At 42.4% G+C, this 19,599-nt stretch overlaps 1 protein-coding gene across 1 annotated transcript in view; it reads right to left on the minus strand.

Moving 5' to 3' along the window:
- The window catches only part of CACNA2D3 (calcium voltage-gated channel auxiliary subunit alpha2delta 3), a 198,457-nt gene that overhangs the window by 12,820 nt on the left and 166,038 nt on the right, over positions 1-19,599 (minus strand). Inside the window, exons 17-19 of the mRNA XM_008051748.2 lie at positions 18,901-18,963; positions 15,457-15,527; positions 483-558 (exon numbers count right to left, since the gene is read on the minus strand). Of these exons, the coding sequence (XP_008049939.2) occupies positions 483-558; positions 15,457-15,527; positions 18,901-18,963 (210 nt within the window). The remainder of the gene's footprint in view (positions 1-482; positions 559-15,456; positions 15,528-18,900; positions 18,964-19,599) is intronic.

Consider the following 19,599-nt stretch of genomic DNA (forward strand, 5'->3'; position numbering starts at 1 on the left):
AGTGATACAATAGCTGCACTGATTGATCCTCAACTTTGACATCACCAAGGAACCAGCTCCAGGGAAAACCATGCTGAAACTCGACATTGGCATGATTAGGGGGGAGTATCTGTGATCAAAATGGGAATTAGCGCATGGGCTCAGAGCTCTATTACAAAAACCAAAAGGAAGATTTTTGTTGAACAAAACCAAATTCTTTTATATACAAATGAGAGAACTGACAAAACTTCTTTTTCTATTCATCAAAAGGGGCGACTACATTAATCCATCAAAGACTTTAGACCTGTTTTTCATTCACATAAACACTGGATTTGGGTTTGAACAGAAGTGTTTTTTGTTTTGGTTTTTTTTTAATGAATAAAGTCAAAATGTTCATGGTTTTGAAACAAGATAAACTTGATTGCTCCAAAGAGGGAGATAGGCTCACACGAGAGAAAGACAGGAACGAACAGCTGTTTTCTGGGTGACAGCACTGTACTTACATCCAGGAGGCCATGGGCACCATCGCTGCTTTCCTTGTTGGCTCTACACATGGCTTGGTAGTCATAAAGGGTAATTCTGTAGGAAAACATAGAAGAGAGCTTCACTACATGAGAAAACACAGGACTCAAAAGATACTGTGTACCACAAGGTAAGTCATCACTGTCATTAAATGCAACAGTGACAAACACCAAGCAGGCCTGATGAGAATGACAAACAAGGAACACAGTTATGTAACCACTCGGATCTTGATGGCCAAAGGGAATGAAAGTATTAGGAAGGGTGGAAGGAGATCAGGACCCCACTAACTTGATAAAACAGTCATGCTGGTCTGAACAAGGATGGTTTGCATGGAACGAGATCCTCCAAAGGGAATAATATGCTATTCTGAACTAGATGCTAGGTCCCAGATGGAATTTACTTGGGCCATGTCTCCAAAGTCCAGGAGGGCTGGGAAAGGCTACTTTAGGTTAAGAAATGGCAGCATGTTTTGTGTGTTTCAAGCACTAGGAAGCAGGTCTGGACCAAGACAGGCCTTGAACAGTGACAATTTGTGGGAAACCAGTTCTCATGGATTGTAATCCTCATCCCTACTGTCACCATCATAATAGTGAGTATATTCTTATTTTGAAAATAGTAGTTTACAAAATAAAAAGTGGACATTTTTTCTCTATTGGTGCTATCAGTGTAGCTCTCATCCCAGTTATGGCATTTACACAGTTGCAAAAATGTTGTACTTTATAATTGTTCAAGGTATTTTAATTCCCCATCAATAATTTAACAAAGTAAATGTGACTGACAATTTTTGGTTGCATGTGCTGGGGCTCAGAAAACATTAGCCTGAAATACAGCATTTTGACATGAAGCAGCCTCAAGGTCTTTCTGACCTTCCTCCCTATCTCCCTCACCCCTGAAGTCTCTCAATTCTGTCTCTCCCAAAGCATAGGATGAAGCTGTTCTCTGAAGTTCCCTTACCTGCCTAAAAACCAATTCTGCCAAAGAGGAACACAATGACCTTCCCAGATATTTCACTCACCAGAGAAAATTAAAACTCATCACAGAGGAAGAGGCTGAAAATTACATATCATGCCTAGTGTCCATACTAGCTTCATCCCGAACCACAGCCAGCTATTCACTCCATTCAATTTTCAATAGAAATTATTTGTTAACCATTGTTTGAGCATCAGGCAAGTTTATTTCCCCCTAGAAATCATTTACTATTCCTCCAATCACATTTTCCCTATCCTCCCTCCCCTCTTGAAGACTGGCATAGAAACATCTGTGCCCTGTTGGGTTGTTGGATAATCACTCTCTTGTGATTCCCATGCCAAGCACATTACAATAAATTTCCTATGCCCTTTTTCTCCTATTAATCTGCCATTTGTCAGTTCATTTTCAGCAAACCTTCAGGGGATGATGGAGCAAGCTTCTCCTCTTCAACCCACACAGGTTCCAGTGTTTACATGGCATGAGCACCTTATCCCATACTCTGAAGTTGTAGCCAAAGCAGACACGCACTCCCCTACCCTGCCCTTCAGCATCCCCTCCCACTATTCCTAGCACCCCAGAGGAGAGACACTTAATGTCCTGCCTGAGTTACACAACAGCTGCCAGATGCTATTTTAAACACTTTAATACATGTATTTAATGACTGGATGGAATTCTCCCCACAGGAATTCCTTTCTAGAATAGTATCATGCTTAATGTTGAGTGTACTACTGCTGTGCTTGGAAAGCACACTAGAAATAAAAGCTCCATGCAACAGAATTGGTGTTGGATCTGTTCCACGCCAACATGTAGCACCTGGTACAGCACCCAGCATAAAGAAGGCATTTGGTTTTCAAAGGTTAAATGCATGAATGATTGCCTGGTTGCACAAATCTTGAGCAAATGATGACACAACTGAGAACAAAGGGGTGTACTGCAAAATGTGATGTGGAGGTCTCTTGGAGAGACATGACCAACAAATGGGTTAATCTGTGGGTACCAAGTGGAACACTGGCCCCATTTGACCAAATGGAAGATGCAAGCCACCCCCTTACCGGTGGCACACAGCATTTCTTGGGCAGCAAAGCCCAAGGGATCTCCAGCAGTCACACAACCACTAGCCAGTCCCCAAGGCCCCACCTTCATCAAAATATTTCTTCTTCACTCTCCTCTAGCATTTTTTCTCATGCAGATGCAAGCAAGAAGCTTTGTTTATAGAAACAGAAATGAAGACCATACACTAGTCAAGCATTAGGCTTGGGATGCCCCTGCACAAATGTCACACAAATGCTCACCATGGACATGGCCCCAACACTAACCCAGGCACTGGGATAAATCATAGGCTAGATTGAGGATCATGGTGAATGTGGTGGCTAAAGCAACTTCATCTTGGATGCTAATCTACCATGCCTATTTCTGGTTATCTCCAGTTCTGAAAAGGTTCTAGGATTTCCTGTTTATTTACTGTTCCTTGTGTAAGAGCAGGTACATACGGTAAATCCTGCCCCTAGGTCAAACAACATTGGTGTTATCATACATAACTTGTCCTATACAACCCTTTTGAGTGACCCCTTCCCTGTGGCTCATTGGGTCTGGGGGTGACGCAGCAGGGATCTACCATCCTGTCTCATTCTACCCAAGATACAGACATGGCTTCTGTTTGTAAGTCCCTATTAAATGTTTCTTTCTAGGAAACTAAATATGTTCACCTTTTTCTCCAGCCTTTTCACTTCCTCATACTTTGAGGGTAGGTTTACATAGAGCTGCTCACCTTGAAAGAATGGACAACTCTAATTGGTTCCTGACTAGCCCACCATACCACCATCATCTCCATCCTCACCCAGGAAATTTCTACGAGTAACACTGCAAAGACTTTCTAGGATTTGGTAAGAATTAGTATTGATTTGTCCTTTTCCTACTACCCAACTCTATCTCTACAGCTAAAACCTGTGCCAGAGCTGGGTGAGAGCCTGTGTGGTGTTGAGAGGAACATGCATGGGCTTGGAGTCTTAGAGACATGAATGTAGAATGACCTTGGTTCTAAAAGTTGGTTCTTCCATATATTCAGTGTGTGACCTTGAACAGGTGCTTGTTCTCTTCAGAGGCTTCATCTTCTCACTTACAGAATGATTGCAGAGATGTTCTGAGATTTAAACAATCAGATGCATAGAAGTACACTGAAATATGCTATGAAGTGTGCTAGCCTTGTTAAGATCCTTACAATAGAAGATCTGATTCCATTGTTTGTTAGAGTTTGGGCTTTTAAAGCTGCACTGTTCCCAAAGGCTGAAGGGTTGGTATCGTGACATAACAATTAAAGTGGCAGCTTTGAAGTCAGTGACACCTGAGTCAAAACCTAACCGGTTCACTATAACAATGTCTTCTTAACCTTCTTGATGCCTCAAGTTTCCTATCTCTGAAATGGTGAGAACAATGGCTACCTTATAGGGAGGTCTTAGGATTAAAGGAGGTTATCTATGTGTCGTAATTAGCACAGCACCTGGTACAGAGATTGCATTAAACAGAAAATAGGTTTGTGGCTGCTGTTATATTTATTAGCATGTTTTTCACTGCCACTATTAATTAACGAGGTCATATTTAATGCAATGGGAATCCATCCAGGTTTTGCCCAGCTAGCTGGAGGATGGACAAGTCTCTTGATTTTCTTAGTACGTTGGGAAATGCAATGTAGACTAAAATCCATACTTGTTATTACAGTACGGAGCACCCTCAGAAGCTGTGCTAGGGTTATCAAGAGATGATATGGGAACTTCAGTCCACGGGTTTCTTAACTGAGAACCATGACGACAACAGCCGATGACTCTTGATGGGGCTTGTGACCAGCCCTTGCCATGGTAACCATCCTGACAGACAGATGGCAGAAAACTCAGGATACTCCTTGGATCATTTTCAAAGGCTCCAGTTTACATGCTGAGGCCAAACTAAATTGCTCTAGGGCAGCCCCCAGGCCAGGGCTCCTGTCTTTCATTTCCAAAGGAGGCTTTCCTCATACTACTGCCATTGAGGAAGTTACAAAACAACACTTCCCTGTCTTCTCCACACTTGGACAGTTTTAACTAGATATTGCAGAAAAGGAGACTTCCAGATTATTACCCTTTTTGAAGTGATTTTGTTACTGTTTTAAATAACTCAATTATATGGCTACCTGTATCCTGTTTGGCTGATTATAGTTGAAGAACATGATAATTGCCTGCTTTCATTCGACTCTAAAATAAGCCCCGAGAATCATGCCCAGCCCAAGACAGTCACTGTGTGCTCCTGCACTCATCAGCGGGGCTTTATTCTTATGTCAGATAACACGCCTTAATCCCCATGACACCACCACTAGGCCACTTCAACCAAGGACTGAAGCCCCAGACCTTATCATTAGCATTGCTGTGTTCCTCAGACAGATTTCTTTGAAACTTTGACAGAAGACAGATATTGTTTCTGAAGAAGCTCAAAGCACTGTAAGCAAATCCTGGGCAACCATATGCCCCTGCAGAGAAAAGCCCTGGACAACAAGGACACTTCTAAAGTCATTTTGTTCATATTGTTATTTTCCAACTAGACTAACATCACAACCAAGAAATTTTTTTTTTCTCTAAGAATTAGCATTTTGAATTTTAAAGGCACAAACCCAGCTAATTTAGGCTGATTAGCAACTATGGAAACCAACATTTATTAAACTTCTACTATGTGCTATGAGGCTAGGCCATTTATCTGCAATGACTCATTGGATTAGCTCACTTCGGCTAAAGGACTGGCCTAAAAGCAATCTTGAAGCAGCTTAATGTTTGCAAATATAGCCCTAAAAGCAGGACAAGGGAGGCACTGGACATAGAGACCCATCATGGGATACAATTAAGCAATTCTGAATCTAAATGTCTGAGAAGCAAAATGACTCACTAAGGTAGCATGTGAAAATATATGTATTTGTCAAGTTATAACATGTCTTCTGAGCCAGGCTCGGTGGCTCAGCCTGTAATCCTGTGCCTTGGGAGGCTGAGGTGAGTGGACTGCCTGAGCCCGTGGGTTTGAGACCCGCCTGAGCAACTTGGTGAGACCTCATCTCTACAATAAATCAAAAAACTAGCTGGGCATGGTAGCGTGTGCCTGTAGTTCCAGCTACTTGGAAGGCTGAGGCGGAAGGATCGGCGGAGCCCAGCAGGTCGAGGCTACGGTGGCCGAGAGCAGCCACTGCACTCCAGTCTGGGCAACAGAGTGAGACTCCGATTCAAAAAAAAAAAAAAAAATGTCTTCTGGGGAAAGGGGGCAGTTTTCAACTTGCAAATGAAAGAGCATGGAGCAAGAACACAGGAAATTCTTAACAAAAATAGGGTCACTAGGGGAAGCCCTTATTCATCTCAGAAAGCCAGGAAAGTAACAAGTTCAACTGTGAATATGAGAGCTAACAGAAAATGTCACATGTGCTCTCCCTTCTTTCCTGCATGCATCAGTCACCCTCTCTTCCCACTGCAACTTATGGCAGAGATGGCACTTGTTCTTTAAGATGAATGTAGCACACCTAACACAGCAGAGACAGTGAATGGACATCACTGCTACTGCCTTTGAGCCTTTTGACTGGGAATCGCCAAAACAAGTTTAGTAAATGAGCAACCATCATTAGCAGAGTAAGCTTCATGTGGCTGCGGCATCCAGAAGTCCATCACATAGAATACTGGGGCCACTCAGAGTCCACTGCAGAATGCTGAATGGGGAGCTGTGAAAAGGTCTCACTTATTTAGTAGATTAAGTAGAGGGTCTTTGGACACCTAATGAATGCCTTTCATTGACAGGTGCTGATAGAAAGAAAGTTGTAGATACTAATCCTATTAGCATCTCATCCAGGTATTATGAGCAATAACAATAAAAAATAATCAATTACTTTCTGTATTAACTTTTTTTTTTTTGAGTCGAGGTCTCACTCTGTCACCCAGGCTGGAATGCAGTGGCACAATCATGGCTTACCGCTGCCTCAACCTCCTGGGCTCAGGTGATCTTCCCACCTCAGCCTTCTGAATAGGTGGGACTACATGCATGGACCACCAGGCTTGGTTAATTATTTTTTATTTTTTACTTTTTGTAGAGATGAGGGCTCATCATGTTGCCTAGACTGGTCTTGAACTCCTGGGCTTAAGCAATCCTCCCACCTCAGCCTCCCAAAGTGCTGGGATTCCAGGCATGAGCCACCACATCTGGACAGGAATAACCAATTACTTTCTGCCAGCAATTATAGCATTACCGCCAATGGCAACATTTTACAGGAGAGGAAACTAAGGCTCGGATAGGTGAAGTCATGGGTCTAAGATTATTACCATGCTAGTAAGTGGAAGGGTTGAGCTATCAATACTCTAAAGCTGCACATTTAAACTGTTTCCCAAACATGGATGCCCAAGGGATGTCCTACTCCTTAAGGAGCTCACAGGAATGAGGCCTCATCAGAAGAGTCTGGAAAATGGGATGTAAACTTACTCTCAATTCCTAAGGTCATTTGTGAGCATCCACATTGGCATTTATTTAAAACAGTGATGCTCAACTTTAGCTCCCTTTAGGATCACCTGGAAAACTTTTTTAAAAAATTAGATATGCTGATACCTGGGCATCACACCTCCTCCTCCCAATATGTCATTGGTCTGCATTGCAAACCTGGTTCACGTTATCTTTTAAATTTTCTAAGGAATTCTAATGGGCAAACAGGGTTGACAGTCATGGATTTTTGAATGTGATGTACCCCTCTTGCATTTTATTGTGTGTTTGTTTCTTCCCTCCTTATGTGACTATTAAGTACCTTGCAGGAGGAACTGGACTTACAAACCCAGACACATCCTCCCAGAGCTCAGCACTGGTCTAGACATACCGAGGGGTACTTCCTTGACTCATGAAACAGGTAGGTGCCACCTGCAGACCTAAGGATGAGCAGAGCTTCCCACCATCCTGGAGAGCAGCATTCATATGATAAACAAGTGTGTGTCCCCCAGAGCCAAGAAGAGAGGACATGGCCCTGGAGAGACCAACAGCCTTCCTTCCAGTGTCAGAACAGTTCCCACCACCACTAAGAGCAGTGTGTTGCTCTCCTATCCATATCTGTTTTGAATCTGGGGCAAGGCATCTAATTCACAAGTGCCCAGTGAGTACACCTTGCTGCCTGCCAGCTTGTTGGCCGTTTACCTGACCCCCTTCCATGAAAATTAGCTTTACTTCTTAAACTTCAGGGATAAATGGAATCACAATTCCACATTGAAAATACTGCATTTCTTTTACCTCTATGTTTGAGTAGGAAATAGAAAGAAACAGTTGAATTCTGCTTTGGGAATGAGTTAATGCAAAACCCATTTGAAGCGAGAAACTTGGATTCTGGAGGAGTGTCCATGGGCTCCGCTATGTTCGTCAAGCCATGTCTACCCTCAATACAACTGCAGTACAAGGATGGCTGCACTGCACTTAGCACAGTGAGCATACCACTGAGGGGCACACCACTGAGGCTTGGTCAATGTCAGTAACTATGAGTGCTATTGCTGTTGTTGTCAGTAAGTAGCAGTAAAACCCAACAGGTGTTATTGGGTGCTCCTACTGTCATTGTCTGGTGTCAGGCAGGCAAATAGACAGGTGAGTTAGAAGGTGGCTATGACTTGTGCTCCAGACTGCATTGGGCATGTGAGGTATGGGGGAGACCAAGGAGTTGTGAACACAGGCTTATGTTTTGAGAATTTCTGAAGTGGATATCACAGGAACCCAGGTTCAATATTTAGAGGATTTGTGTGGTTAGAAGCAAACTGGGGCATGCTAGATGTGGTATAGACTCTCAGTAATTTTCCAATATCTATTCTCCTCTCTTGCAAGCAGAACTTAGAATTTTCAATATGCACATTTCCCAGGTTTCTTTGCAGTGAGGTGAGGCCAAATAAATAAGCAGAAGTGTGCATGGGAGGCTGCTTAATACAGTTATAAATTATTGAAATAAATTGTAATAAGGAAATTTGAAACTTGGTCCAAGTCTTGAGCTTTTGAACCTCCCTGGATTCTCCCTCTATAAACCTGGATTGCTGAAGTGATGGCTGGGGCTCAGCACCTATATTGAACCATGTGGTAACCTTGAGTTTAAAAGCTGACTTGGAGGAAGGTAGGAAAAAAAAAAACAAAACAGCTGTAGTCTTGGGTCTGTGATGATTAACACAAGGACCCCAAATGAGTACTTTCAGAGAAAAAGACACCTATGTTCTTTACGTCCCTGTTCGTTTGAATTTTCCTGTTACTTGTACTAGAATCAACTCCTAATACATTGGACACTCCATGTTCAGTTGACTTTCTCTCACTACCTCTTAAGGTAAAACAAGCATGAATATTAAAAAAAAAAAAAAAAAAAGAATCTCTGCAGAGAATACTTAAGTCTGCTCTAACCGTGGGAGAAAAATGACTGATGGTTAGGAGACCATGCTCTGGAATCTGAGAGACATGAGTTTAAATTCCATCTCCCCCACTCATTCCTGTGAGTGAACTTGACAAGGTACTAAAATGCTGGGAGCTTCCACTTCCAGTTCCTCTTTTGTCAAATGGAAATAATAATGGTAGTTACTTCACAGAATTGTTATGGGGATTAATTAAGGTAATGCATGTTAACTGCTTGGAATAATGCCTTGCTTATAGTTAATATTCAACACATGAGAAAGGCTGCTATCTCATAGGAGGGGAGGGCAGTTATTGTTATTGCTTCCACTGGGGATTCTCCAGCAGCAGCTTGAGGACATTAAAGGGTGGTCCATTGGAAACTCTATGTCTCTGCATTCCAGAAAGTTTGGCCCAGAAGCACACTTGTCCAAGCCAATCTGTCTCCTTGTTCCCTTCAACGCCACCTCTAACAAAGCATACTTCTGTGGACATGGTCAGGTCAACAGGAAGCCAAGAAGCCATTACATTCATTACATGAGTTGTTGAGTATTAGACATTGGTGGGGCAGTCGGCATTAAGGGAGAGCAGACATCCAAACATAACAGACTTCTCCTTTGGCACTCTCTAGACTCCAAGGCCAGGGCATTCGCTGAAATGGAATGCGATTACCAAAGACGGGGAAAGCTCCCAGTCTCACCATATATATAGACATGGGACAGAAATGGTCCAGGTCTTGAATTTGACCGGGATGTGTCACTTTTTAGAAAGGTGATTTAATAAGCAGAAGGAGCTGCCACAGGGAAGTCTACATAAGCCAACCATATTAACAAATGTGTGTAGGGTGAGGTGACAAGGACATTTGCCAAGCCCCACGGGGAAAATATGAATGGGCTTGGAAGAGTAAAAGCTCAGGCATGTTACATCAAGTACAGTAAAAACCAAACCAAACAAACAAACACAAAATCACCAAACAAACACACAACAACACCAGTAACAAACAAACAAAAAAGAGGTAAGACATTAGCCAAGAAAGATAGAAACCATCGGTAGCGCCAAAGGAAAAACTATGATTGACAAACAGTCCATCTCCCTCTAAGCCAAAGGCCAGTTGTACTCCGTTGGTCTTTCTGTCCTCAAGCATAATTAGATATACAAAGAACAAGGGGAAACCTTCTGGCCTTTCCAGAAACCACAAGGATGTTTAGTAAAAGCAAAAACCCAGGGCTAATGCTCCAGTTCTGTGTATTTAGTAAAGCAACAGCCACTCATTCACCTTTCAGTGAGGATTTCTTCCTTTGCTTGTTTTTTGAACAGTGTCAATGTTCCCTTCGGTGTCTTTGGCTCAAATGCCCTAAAAGTTATATTTGTGCCTCCTGTTCAACAAACCATACTTCAGATCCAGGCCAGAGACCAACTCCATGGGAATCAGATGAGCTGTATTCTATTACATACGTGGAAAGGGAGGAGAGGAGTCTGGAAAAGGATGAAAGAGCCACTATTTTTTGTGTCTTATTAGCAGTCTGCTAAGTATTTTGCTACAGCAGGATGACTTACCTGAGATTAAGTCTGAGTTTTGTTCTTGCTATCTATACATTTGGTGTTTTTCTCTAGCATTGGGTCATTCTAGGGAGTCCCCCAGGGGCCTCCAAGGTAATGAAAGTAGATCCCCTCTCACCACACCCAAAGGTAAGGATGTAGGACCCAGAAGATAATCCAAGAAGTAGACCTCAAAAAGATGGCCTGGAGGCTCTTCTGTCTAGGTAGGGATCTATTCAAAAATTGTTTCCTTGGAAGTCTGAAAAGAGGAGGAAGAAGACAGGAAAAAAAAGAAGGTAGCAGTCCCAGATCGGAGAGGACACTCAAGAGCTCTTATTTTGTGATGTGATCCACTTGTGCCAGCAGATTGTGCCCTGCAAGATTTCCCCTATGGTCACAATGGGAGATGTCCAGGCAGGAGGCTGAATACCCACGCTCAGGAGGACAGGTTGTAAGCAGATGTGTACCCTCAAGCTGAGGATAACTCTGTTACTCACATATAATTCCATTAAACCCTTACTTGCAGACATATGAATAATTTAGTCCTATTTTGCTGTAGAGAGGACAGGCAACTCCTAAAGTGTGCAGCAGCAAGAATGGTACCTAGGCAGTTTTAACCTCGTGTTTCTTGTCTTGGCTATACACGAGAACCACACAAAAACTTTTAAAGAGCACCACTGCCTGGACTCCATCTCCAGACTAATTTAATATGAATCTCTGGGGGCAGCCCAAGCATAGGTGTGTTTTAAAAGGTCCCCAGGGGATACTAATGCACAGTAAAGTCCAGGTCCACAGGTCATCCCAATGCTGTGCTGTGGAGGCAACTGTTGTGCATTAACTAGCTTTTGGGAGTCACCAGTGATAAAACAAACAAACACAACAAAAACAAGAGAAAACTGAAAAAAAAAAAGAGAGAGAACTTACACATTTGAAAAAACTCAGACTTTCTTACTTACTCAAGTACTAATCTTACCTCTAAGCTACCTGCAATAGCTTTGTAATTTGAAAAACATTTTCAAATATTGTATTTTAGTTAATTCTCAAAAAATTAACCAAGGTCCCTATTATGGTGAAGAAAACAGAAAGGCTGAGGACAGATCTTGTGTTCAGTCTGAAGTCTTCTTATTTCAGGTCCAGAGTATCACAGAGGCTCTATCAATCAGGAACCTTGAACACTCTCCTATGACTAACTTTTTCTACCCCCTTTTTCTGGATATATGACAACATTGAATTTGCATTACCAGGGCTTAAATGAATTATAACACGGGATTTTGAAACTAGAATTTCTCTCTGCAGTGGCAAGAGAGACAATGTTACTGCCAATGACAGCAAAGGGAACAACAGAATGTGGATTTTGAGAAATAGGCATGCAAGGCCTTTGCTAGACATAAATATGAGTGAAAAAGAAGAACAGCTAAAATGAAAAACCCTGCATGAGTCACTGCTTAAGGAGTCTACTTCCTTTCAGTGATAAGAATGAGGAAGTATTTGAAGTTTCTGCTTGAAACGCAAAAAGTTGACCTGGTGTATGCTATTGTATGAGAAAAATAAGTGATGCCTGGGATCACATCTTGGTCTAACAATTTATCATCTTCAGCTGAGAGAAATCTGAGCCATCTTATCACTCAGTTGGCCTCCCATCATGAAAGTTCTGCTTGCCCAGAGAAGACACTGCTGAGCCTACAACTTCTTTAACGATCCTTCACCTTTCAAACTACTTGAAGGAAGTTCCAATCACAGTGCTTCTGTACACAGAACCAGGTGAAGGGCAGCAGGGAGACGATTCTCTCTGTTTTCAGAATGCAGGATATCCAAATCCAGTTCTGCTGTGCAGAGGCTTAGGGCACGTCCTCAACCTTTCCAAGTCTCATTATTTCCAGCTATAAATGGGTATATTTATACCCGGGGCTGGCTTCCTGGGCATGCAACATGTGTAATTGCACAGTCCAGCACTTAGAAGGGCCAGTGTTTGATTAAACATTCTGCTACCAGTGTCTTAAGATTCTCGACAGTTTTTGAAAAAGAGGACCCATATTTTCATTTTGTGCTGGGCCCTGCGAATAATACAGCTAGTTCTATATATGCCTGCCTCACAGAGTTGTCAGCAGGCCTGCAAGAGGTAAGATCTGCCAAGTGCAACTCAGGCCTGGTGTGTGTTGGGTGCTCAGGAAGGCTGCCGTGGTTATTACTGCCACACTGCTGAAGCTGCTGGTCTGTTATTTGACCCCTGGATACAAGGTCATATGTTAGCTGGCTGGATGGTCAGGTCAAAGACTCAACAAAAGCAACTTAGAATGACCAATTTTGTCTCTTAGATGGTTTCATACACTGCTGCAGGACTCTCTGAAAAACTCTTCCTAAGTCACTAATCTATTCATACAAACCAGTGGTTTTCTTTCATCTGTCAGTGCAGGCCCAGAAGTGGATGATTTTTCCTTAAAATGGCACTGCCAGGTAGAATGGTCAATAGGTTACAAAGTGAATGATCCGAACAACCAGGAAAAAGATCCACTGTCACACAGGCAAGCACCATTTCACTTCCCGAGAGAGAGAGAGAGAGAGAGAGACACGCAAAGATGTGCTTTCTGGAGAAAATGGCTTTTCGAGTTCATGTGTATGAAACTCATTTCTTTAGGACTGGGTACAATCTGATTAAATCAAGAAACTGTGTCAGCCTGGCACTATTCAAGATGCCGAGATGAGAGGTCATCTCAGTGAACTGATCTTGCACTTTACCTGGGCTAACCATGTCATCTAGCAACTCAGGCTCCATGTACTTTGTGTTTGGGGATGAGGTTCAGTTCAAAATGGTGCAAAATTTTTTGTCTGAGAGTGCTGTCAATTACTTCTGGCTACATTCTTTCAACACTTCTGAAATATGGATCTTCTCAGAATGAAAGGACTGTCAACCTTATGCTCTGAGCAAGTGCTAATCTCAAGGACTGTGGTACTCCAACACCAGAGAACCATCACCAGGTATAATGGGAAGTCTGTCATGAGAGGTGTGAATGAATCAAAAAGCACTTCCTGGTGCCAAGCAGAAAGCAAAGCCAAGACTGAGTAAAGATCCATAATTCAAATCCCAGCATCAGCGAGCAATTATTAAGCTCTTCATATATGCCAGGTTCTGTGCTAAGAACATTATACTTGCTGTTATTTCAATACCTCTGACAGCAACCCCTGGAAGTAACTATCATTATCACCTTCATTTTCCACGTGAGGAATCCAAAGCTGGGAGAGGAGGTAACTTGACTTACTATGTCATGCAGCTAGTAAACACCAAAACCCAAATCTGATCCCAGTCTGTCTGACTCCCAAACTAAAATTCTCCTTGCTCTACTGGCCCCAGCGAAGAGGCCCAGGAAGTTTTTCAACTAGCTCTTGAATGACAGCAGTTGCTATAAGACTGAGTAAAGTCCTCAGCCCTTCCTTTTTCTCAAATATGCTTACTACACTTGTAGTAAAAGAAAAGTTTTAGACTCATGACAACCATACTTTCCCCACATCACGGAGGAGACTAGAAATTTAGAAATTTAAAATTCCATTACAGCCCTTCTTTTTCTCCCACCAAACAGTTTGAAATAACTATCCAAGGGAAAAAAGGAAAAAGAAATGGGTTTGTTAAAGAAGTTCAAAAATATGCTTCCAAATGAGAAACACGTGTGTGATTATTCTTCCTCTGTTGTCTCCTCCCCCCACAAAGTTGAAAACAAGTTAACACGATACAAATGTACACATCTACATAGAGAAGGAAAAGTCAGTGGTGCCCTGGGTGGCAGACGAACCAGGAACTATGGTGGGAAGCTTGAGAAGTCATGGAAAACTCCACAACAACCCAAGTCAAGCTCCAAGTGGGGTTTTCAATGAGTCCCGGTGAAAAAGAGAAGTGTACCTGAATTTTTAAAAGGGAATTGAGCAGGAGTGAACAATCTGCTGAAGGCCAGCCTGAGACCATGCAAGTGTGTCAGAGATTACAGAAGTGCTGGCAGTATGCCGAATTTTTATATCATTTCTTTTATTCCCCTCCCTTCTGGCACAAACAAGCTATGGAATTTCAAAAACCAGGTCATCATTTTTGCATTCCCTGCTTTCAGCACAGCGCTCAGTTGGTCTTGTTGACTGGCTTAAAAGTCCGATTTCCTGAGATAACACTTCCTAGCCAGTCAGCTGCAGGGGAGTAATAAACTGGGGCCTGCCTTACCCCCTGGCAGTCAGTGTGCAATGGATCTCACAGGCAAGTGGAGGTCCATCCTTGGATTTCCTGCCATTATATATTTAACAACATCAAATATGCCTATTAAAGCATCACTTTAAAGGCTAACGTGCTTCTTGGAAGGCCAAGAGAAGGGAGACAGCACTGACTCCCGGGGAGACATTCTGACACTCTGTTCTCATGGGGTGATGGCTTTTCTCATAGGCTTAGGTGTTCCTAAGAGCATGGCTGGCCTGCCATGAGAGACACGGGGCTGTGAGGAAGCTGTCCTATGAGAGCTTGACTCAGGGTCAATGAGAGTTCTCACATCCATTTGATAGTACTTGCTACCTATGGGATTTGGCACCATCTTTAGGTTTCTTCCAGCAACGAACTTAAACTTACTGCCATCAAGGGCAGGTTTGGGGGAGTTTTACTTGATTTTCTGCAACTATATCAATAAGCTTCTAAATATCACCTTCCATTCCTGACTTCCAGATTCCTTGGAAGCTTCCCAAGTTTGTCAATGGGAGACAAAATATACTCCTTTCTGACCAGGTGAAAACGTTTCCTACTGCTTCACAGTGACTTGCTTAAGACTGATATAATCACATCACAGTGTAGACTCCTACTTCAATACTGGCTTCCAATAAACTGTGCTGGATGAACAGGAAGCTCATTGTGAGCAGAGTTTGTAAGACTCTTAACACTAGTGCAAGAGGCATCAAATTTCAGCGAGATAATCTGTAGCATGAACACAAGTGAAAACCAGCTACAGGGTCAAGTCTGGGCTTGCTTTCTTTGACCTTGGTTTGTTTTATTTTATTTAGGCAAACTTTTTCGAGGGACACAGGGAATCATAAAATCCTTACCTTTTGAAGGAGCCCATTGTTAGCAATTTGTTCATCACGGCCCCCTCGACCTCACCAAAAAAGTCTCCAGTCTGTGGGGAAGAAAGGAAGACATATGAGGAGATGTAGATAAATAATATGCCCAAACAGGAGAGAAGAAATGAAAGGGTACACATTCTGTGTCCTGGAACTGACAGGAGCAAAAGGCAGATATTCAGGACTACTGTTACATAGAAGTGGAAAATGTTTTAACAGTCATGAGAAGTTATGGGATTACAGAGCAAACCAGTGACCAGATGTGAACGCTTCCAATTCATGGGAAGGAGGCTGCATAACATGTGGAAGGTGCTAAAATTAAAACACGCACTGACACGCATGCGCGTGCACATACACCATTTCCCTTGGATGGAGTAGGTATTAATCTGCACATAATCCCTTGTGATTAAAAATGCTACTTTATACAGGCAGAAACAGGCTGTGAAAGGGCTTCCTAAGCACTAATAAAAAGAATTGTTTATAATTCCTGGATGACCTGTTTAGGGAAATATAGCAGTCCTCTTAATCGACCCTATAAATTTCCTGCAGTTGAGAATTCGTCCTTTCTCAAAATCACTTTCATTTTGTCCGAAAGCAGTTAACATGTTGACCAAGAATAAGACTATCTAGCCCCTTGAGGCGATAGACCAGCCAATCAGAGTTCTAACGGCCAATTCCTACATCTGGGACTGTCTTAAGGTCATTTGAGGTCTTGCAGTCTTTCCTCACCACCAGACTGATGCTTTGTGAATTGAATTCTTGGTGCTGGCCAAGATTTGCAAATTTTGAGTGGTGGAGTGAAGGATTAACATCGCAGGCATGCCCTCTGGACTTCTGGAGCCACTATCCTGTGAGGTTTTCTGCTGGGGAGGGTGTAGGCAGTGCAGTGGAACAGAGTTTGCAGCTATAGCCTTCCTCTACTGACACCCTGGAATGAGCCAGTGTAGACCAATAGAGAGCCCTCATCTCTACTCCAGGTGTGCTGAATATTTAGAATTCTTGTGTGGGTAGGTGGAGGGTATTGGCCAGGCGTGATGACTCATGCCTGTAATCTCAGCACTTTGGGAGGCTGCAGCAAGAGCTTTGCCTGAGCTCAGTGGTTTGAGACCAACCTGAGAAAATTGGTGAGAACTCATCTCTGCAATAAATCAAAAATTAGCTAGCCGTGGTGGCACGCGTCTGTAGTTCCAGCTACTCAGAAGGCTGAGGTGGAAGATCACCGGAGCCCAACAGATCGAGGCTGTGGTGGCCATTAGCCACTGCACTCCAGCCTGGTCAATAGAGTGAGACTCCGACTCAAAAAAAAAAAAAAAAAAAAAAGAGTCCAAGTTATATACCTTTCTTAGACTTTGTATTAACTAAACCCCAATTCCATCGCAACTAAGTGAGTAATCTCAGCCACATTACTCCTGGGAGTTTTCAGGCAGCAAGGAGTGTGTGTGTGTGTGTGTGTGTGTGTGTGTGTGTGTGTGTATGGCAAAAAGTCAGGCGAGAGAGGAGAAAGAGGAAGGAAACAACATTCCTCTGACTGAATAGTAAGCACTTCCTTTTTCACTACAGGAAGACTTGGGAACTTTTACAAACTCTGTGGGTGTGTGCTGCTGCTAGGAGCAAGAAGGACATTTGTATTTTGTGTGTGTAAATATGCCAGTGTCAGTGGAACTGGTTGTTAGATGAAGAAGAATTATCCTAATTGGGGTGCAGGAAGCCAGACAACATCAAACAAGCCCAGACTGAGCAGGTTGGCAGGCTCACTGGGTGTATTGCTGGCCTGTTCCATGGAGAGACAGAGCAGGAATCTGTAGCAGCCATGGCTGTCATGGTTGAAACAGAGTTGTTGTTTCAACAGTTAGTTGGCTAGTCCAAAAATCGCCACTGGAAGACATCCACTACATCCTTCCTATGCCCCAGGATCAGGCTGCTAGCTCAGCCCTTCATGAATATGCCAGAAGAACAGAGCCCCTTCTTCCAGCGATGAATTTGGGCTCTTGCTGTATAGATTCTCAAAGGCCTGTGTTTCTCCTCCCAGCCAAATGAGCATATAGCCATAGGTCGAAAGGCTTTCCTGCTGTCTCAGAGACTGGCCTTGTTCCACAGGCTCATTCATCCTATCTGATGTCCATCAACTGCCTGATGTTAGTGATGTTCAGCATCAGAGGAGATGATGCATGGGCATGTTGAGTTTCAATAGTGTAATTTTTCACCCAACAAAGGTGCATTTAAAATCCTACAGCATTTTCATGGATAAGAGGGGAAATGAAAGCGCAATTCCTCAATTTCCTAGAGCCACTGTTTATAAATCATCAAACCATTAATCTCAGACCTTAAGAAGCCACACTTAAGGCCAATTAACTAATTGATTAAGCAATAATGGACTTACCATACTGGTGACAACCAAAGAAAATTTTAAATGGTTTAAAAGGGACTTCATTATAAAATATTAGTATCCTCAAGTATTAAAGTTAAAAGAAACCTTACATAGTCAACCATCCGCATTTTACAGAGTCTATCTGGAGGCTCAGACAGGTTAAGTAATGTGCTGACGACCTAGAACTAGTTATGGAAGAGAACCAACATCAAAACCATCTTCCAGCCCTGACAGGATTGTTTTATTATACCAAACCACTAAACTTGTCTGTATTTTACTTTCTTTTATATGCTAATAATCTCTAATTGCAGGAAAAGACAATGCAGAAAGTTTGAATTTTAAAAACCCTATGTTTTTCTATTATAATACCATTGACTTTAACTCTTAGTTTGATTTCCAAATAGAGTGGAGATTTCTACAGTTGACTTCATAGTTTGATTTCTTTCTCTCTCTCCCTCCTACTCCTAGGCTGCACATGACACAATCAAATGAAGAATATTCTTCCTCTGGACCCTTGTCTTTCTGTGTTGAGAGCCCAAGTTGTTAATCCTTGAATTTTGATAACTGATTTTTTAAAAGCAAAAACCAGAAAGAAAATTATAAACAATAAGTATGCAGAGATATAGCGGTGTGTGTGTGTGTGTGTGTGTGTGTGTGTGTGTGTGTGTGTGTGTGTGTGTAAAGGGGAAATAGGAGAAAATCTTCTTAAAGTTGCCCAAACTCTTTAAAGTACTTTCACCTTTAAGGCAAAAATTCTTTATGTGGCACAGACAACTCAGAGGCTAAGAGTTCTATAAATTGAACATTTTATGAGAGAACAGACCCTGGGCTCTGTGCTGCCCCACTCCCCCATTCTCCAGTGGGAGGTAGAAACTCTTTGGAGCCTGCTGAGAAGTAGGCTGTGACATTCTTAGAGGGATGGAAATAAGGTTTTATAATCTCCTGCTATTACCTCTTAAATATAGATCATTGTTTCAAAGTTTTAACACCATAATTTGCTCCCCCTGACCCAAGCACATTCTGAGCTCCTTATTTTGAGTTGGCTGAAAATTTTCACTCACCTGTGTGTAGTCTTCAGACACGAGAATAAATCCATTGTTGTCTATGAGGTAACAGTTTACAGTCTAGAAAAAAAAAAACAACAACCAGTTTCAACTTTGGGGTCTCAGCCTGCTTTTACATGAATGACATACTTCCAACATGAGAGAAACCTATTGTTTTGAAAGGGAGCTGTTTTCAGGGAATGAAAACGCCTGCTGGCTCTAAGTGTTAAGGCCATGGTTAAGATAACCCCAGTGTTTACTTTGCGAAACTAAGAAACAAAAATAAAATATTGAACAAGCCTTAAATGATCCTGAATGGGATAAAAAAGAATATGCATTTTTTAAATGATAAATTACAATTTGTTTCCCTTTTTTCTTTCTTTATATGACCTGAATAATATTTCCCAAGAATAACATGGTTAGTAGCCCCCGAGCCTATATCCTGGCGGTTGAAATGCAGGCTGTTTTGAAAGCAAAACGCCAGCACAATGTCATTACTCTAATGATGTATTAATGAAAACACCGTGTCAGCTCAGAGGACCATCAGGGGACCAGGTAATATTTTTTAATTTGTTCATAGACTGAGGCAGGGGGAAGGGGCAGACTTTTGTTAAAGGGGCCCCTCAGGCCTCCTAAAGGTTTTCAAACTGTGTTTTTAATTGGGAGCTGGATTTGGGGGCAGGGCTGTTAGCTTTTGGTAGCTCAGACTTATAAATT

The sequence above is a fragment of the Carlito syrichta genome, unplaced genomic scaffold (assembly GCF_000164805.1).
Source record: "Carlito syrichta isolate Samal-C Ts95f unplaced genomic scaffold, Tarsius_syrichta-2.0.1 Scaffold230150, whole genome shotgun sequence".
In the NCBI taxonomy this organism is placed as follows: Eukaryota; Metazoa; Chordata; class Mammalia; order Primates; family Tarsiidae; genus Carlito; species Carlito syrichta.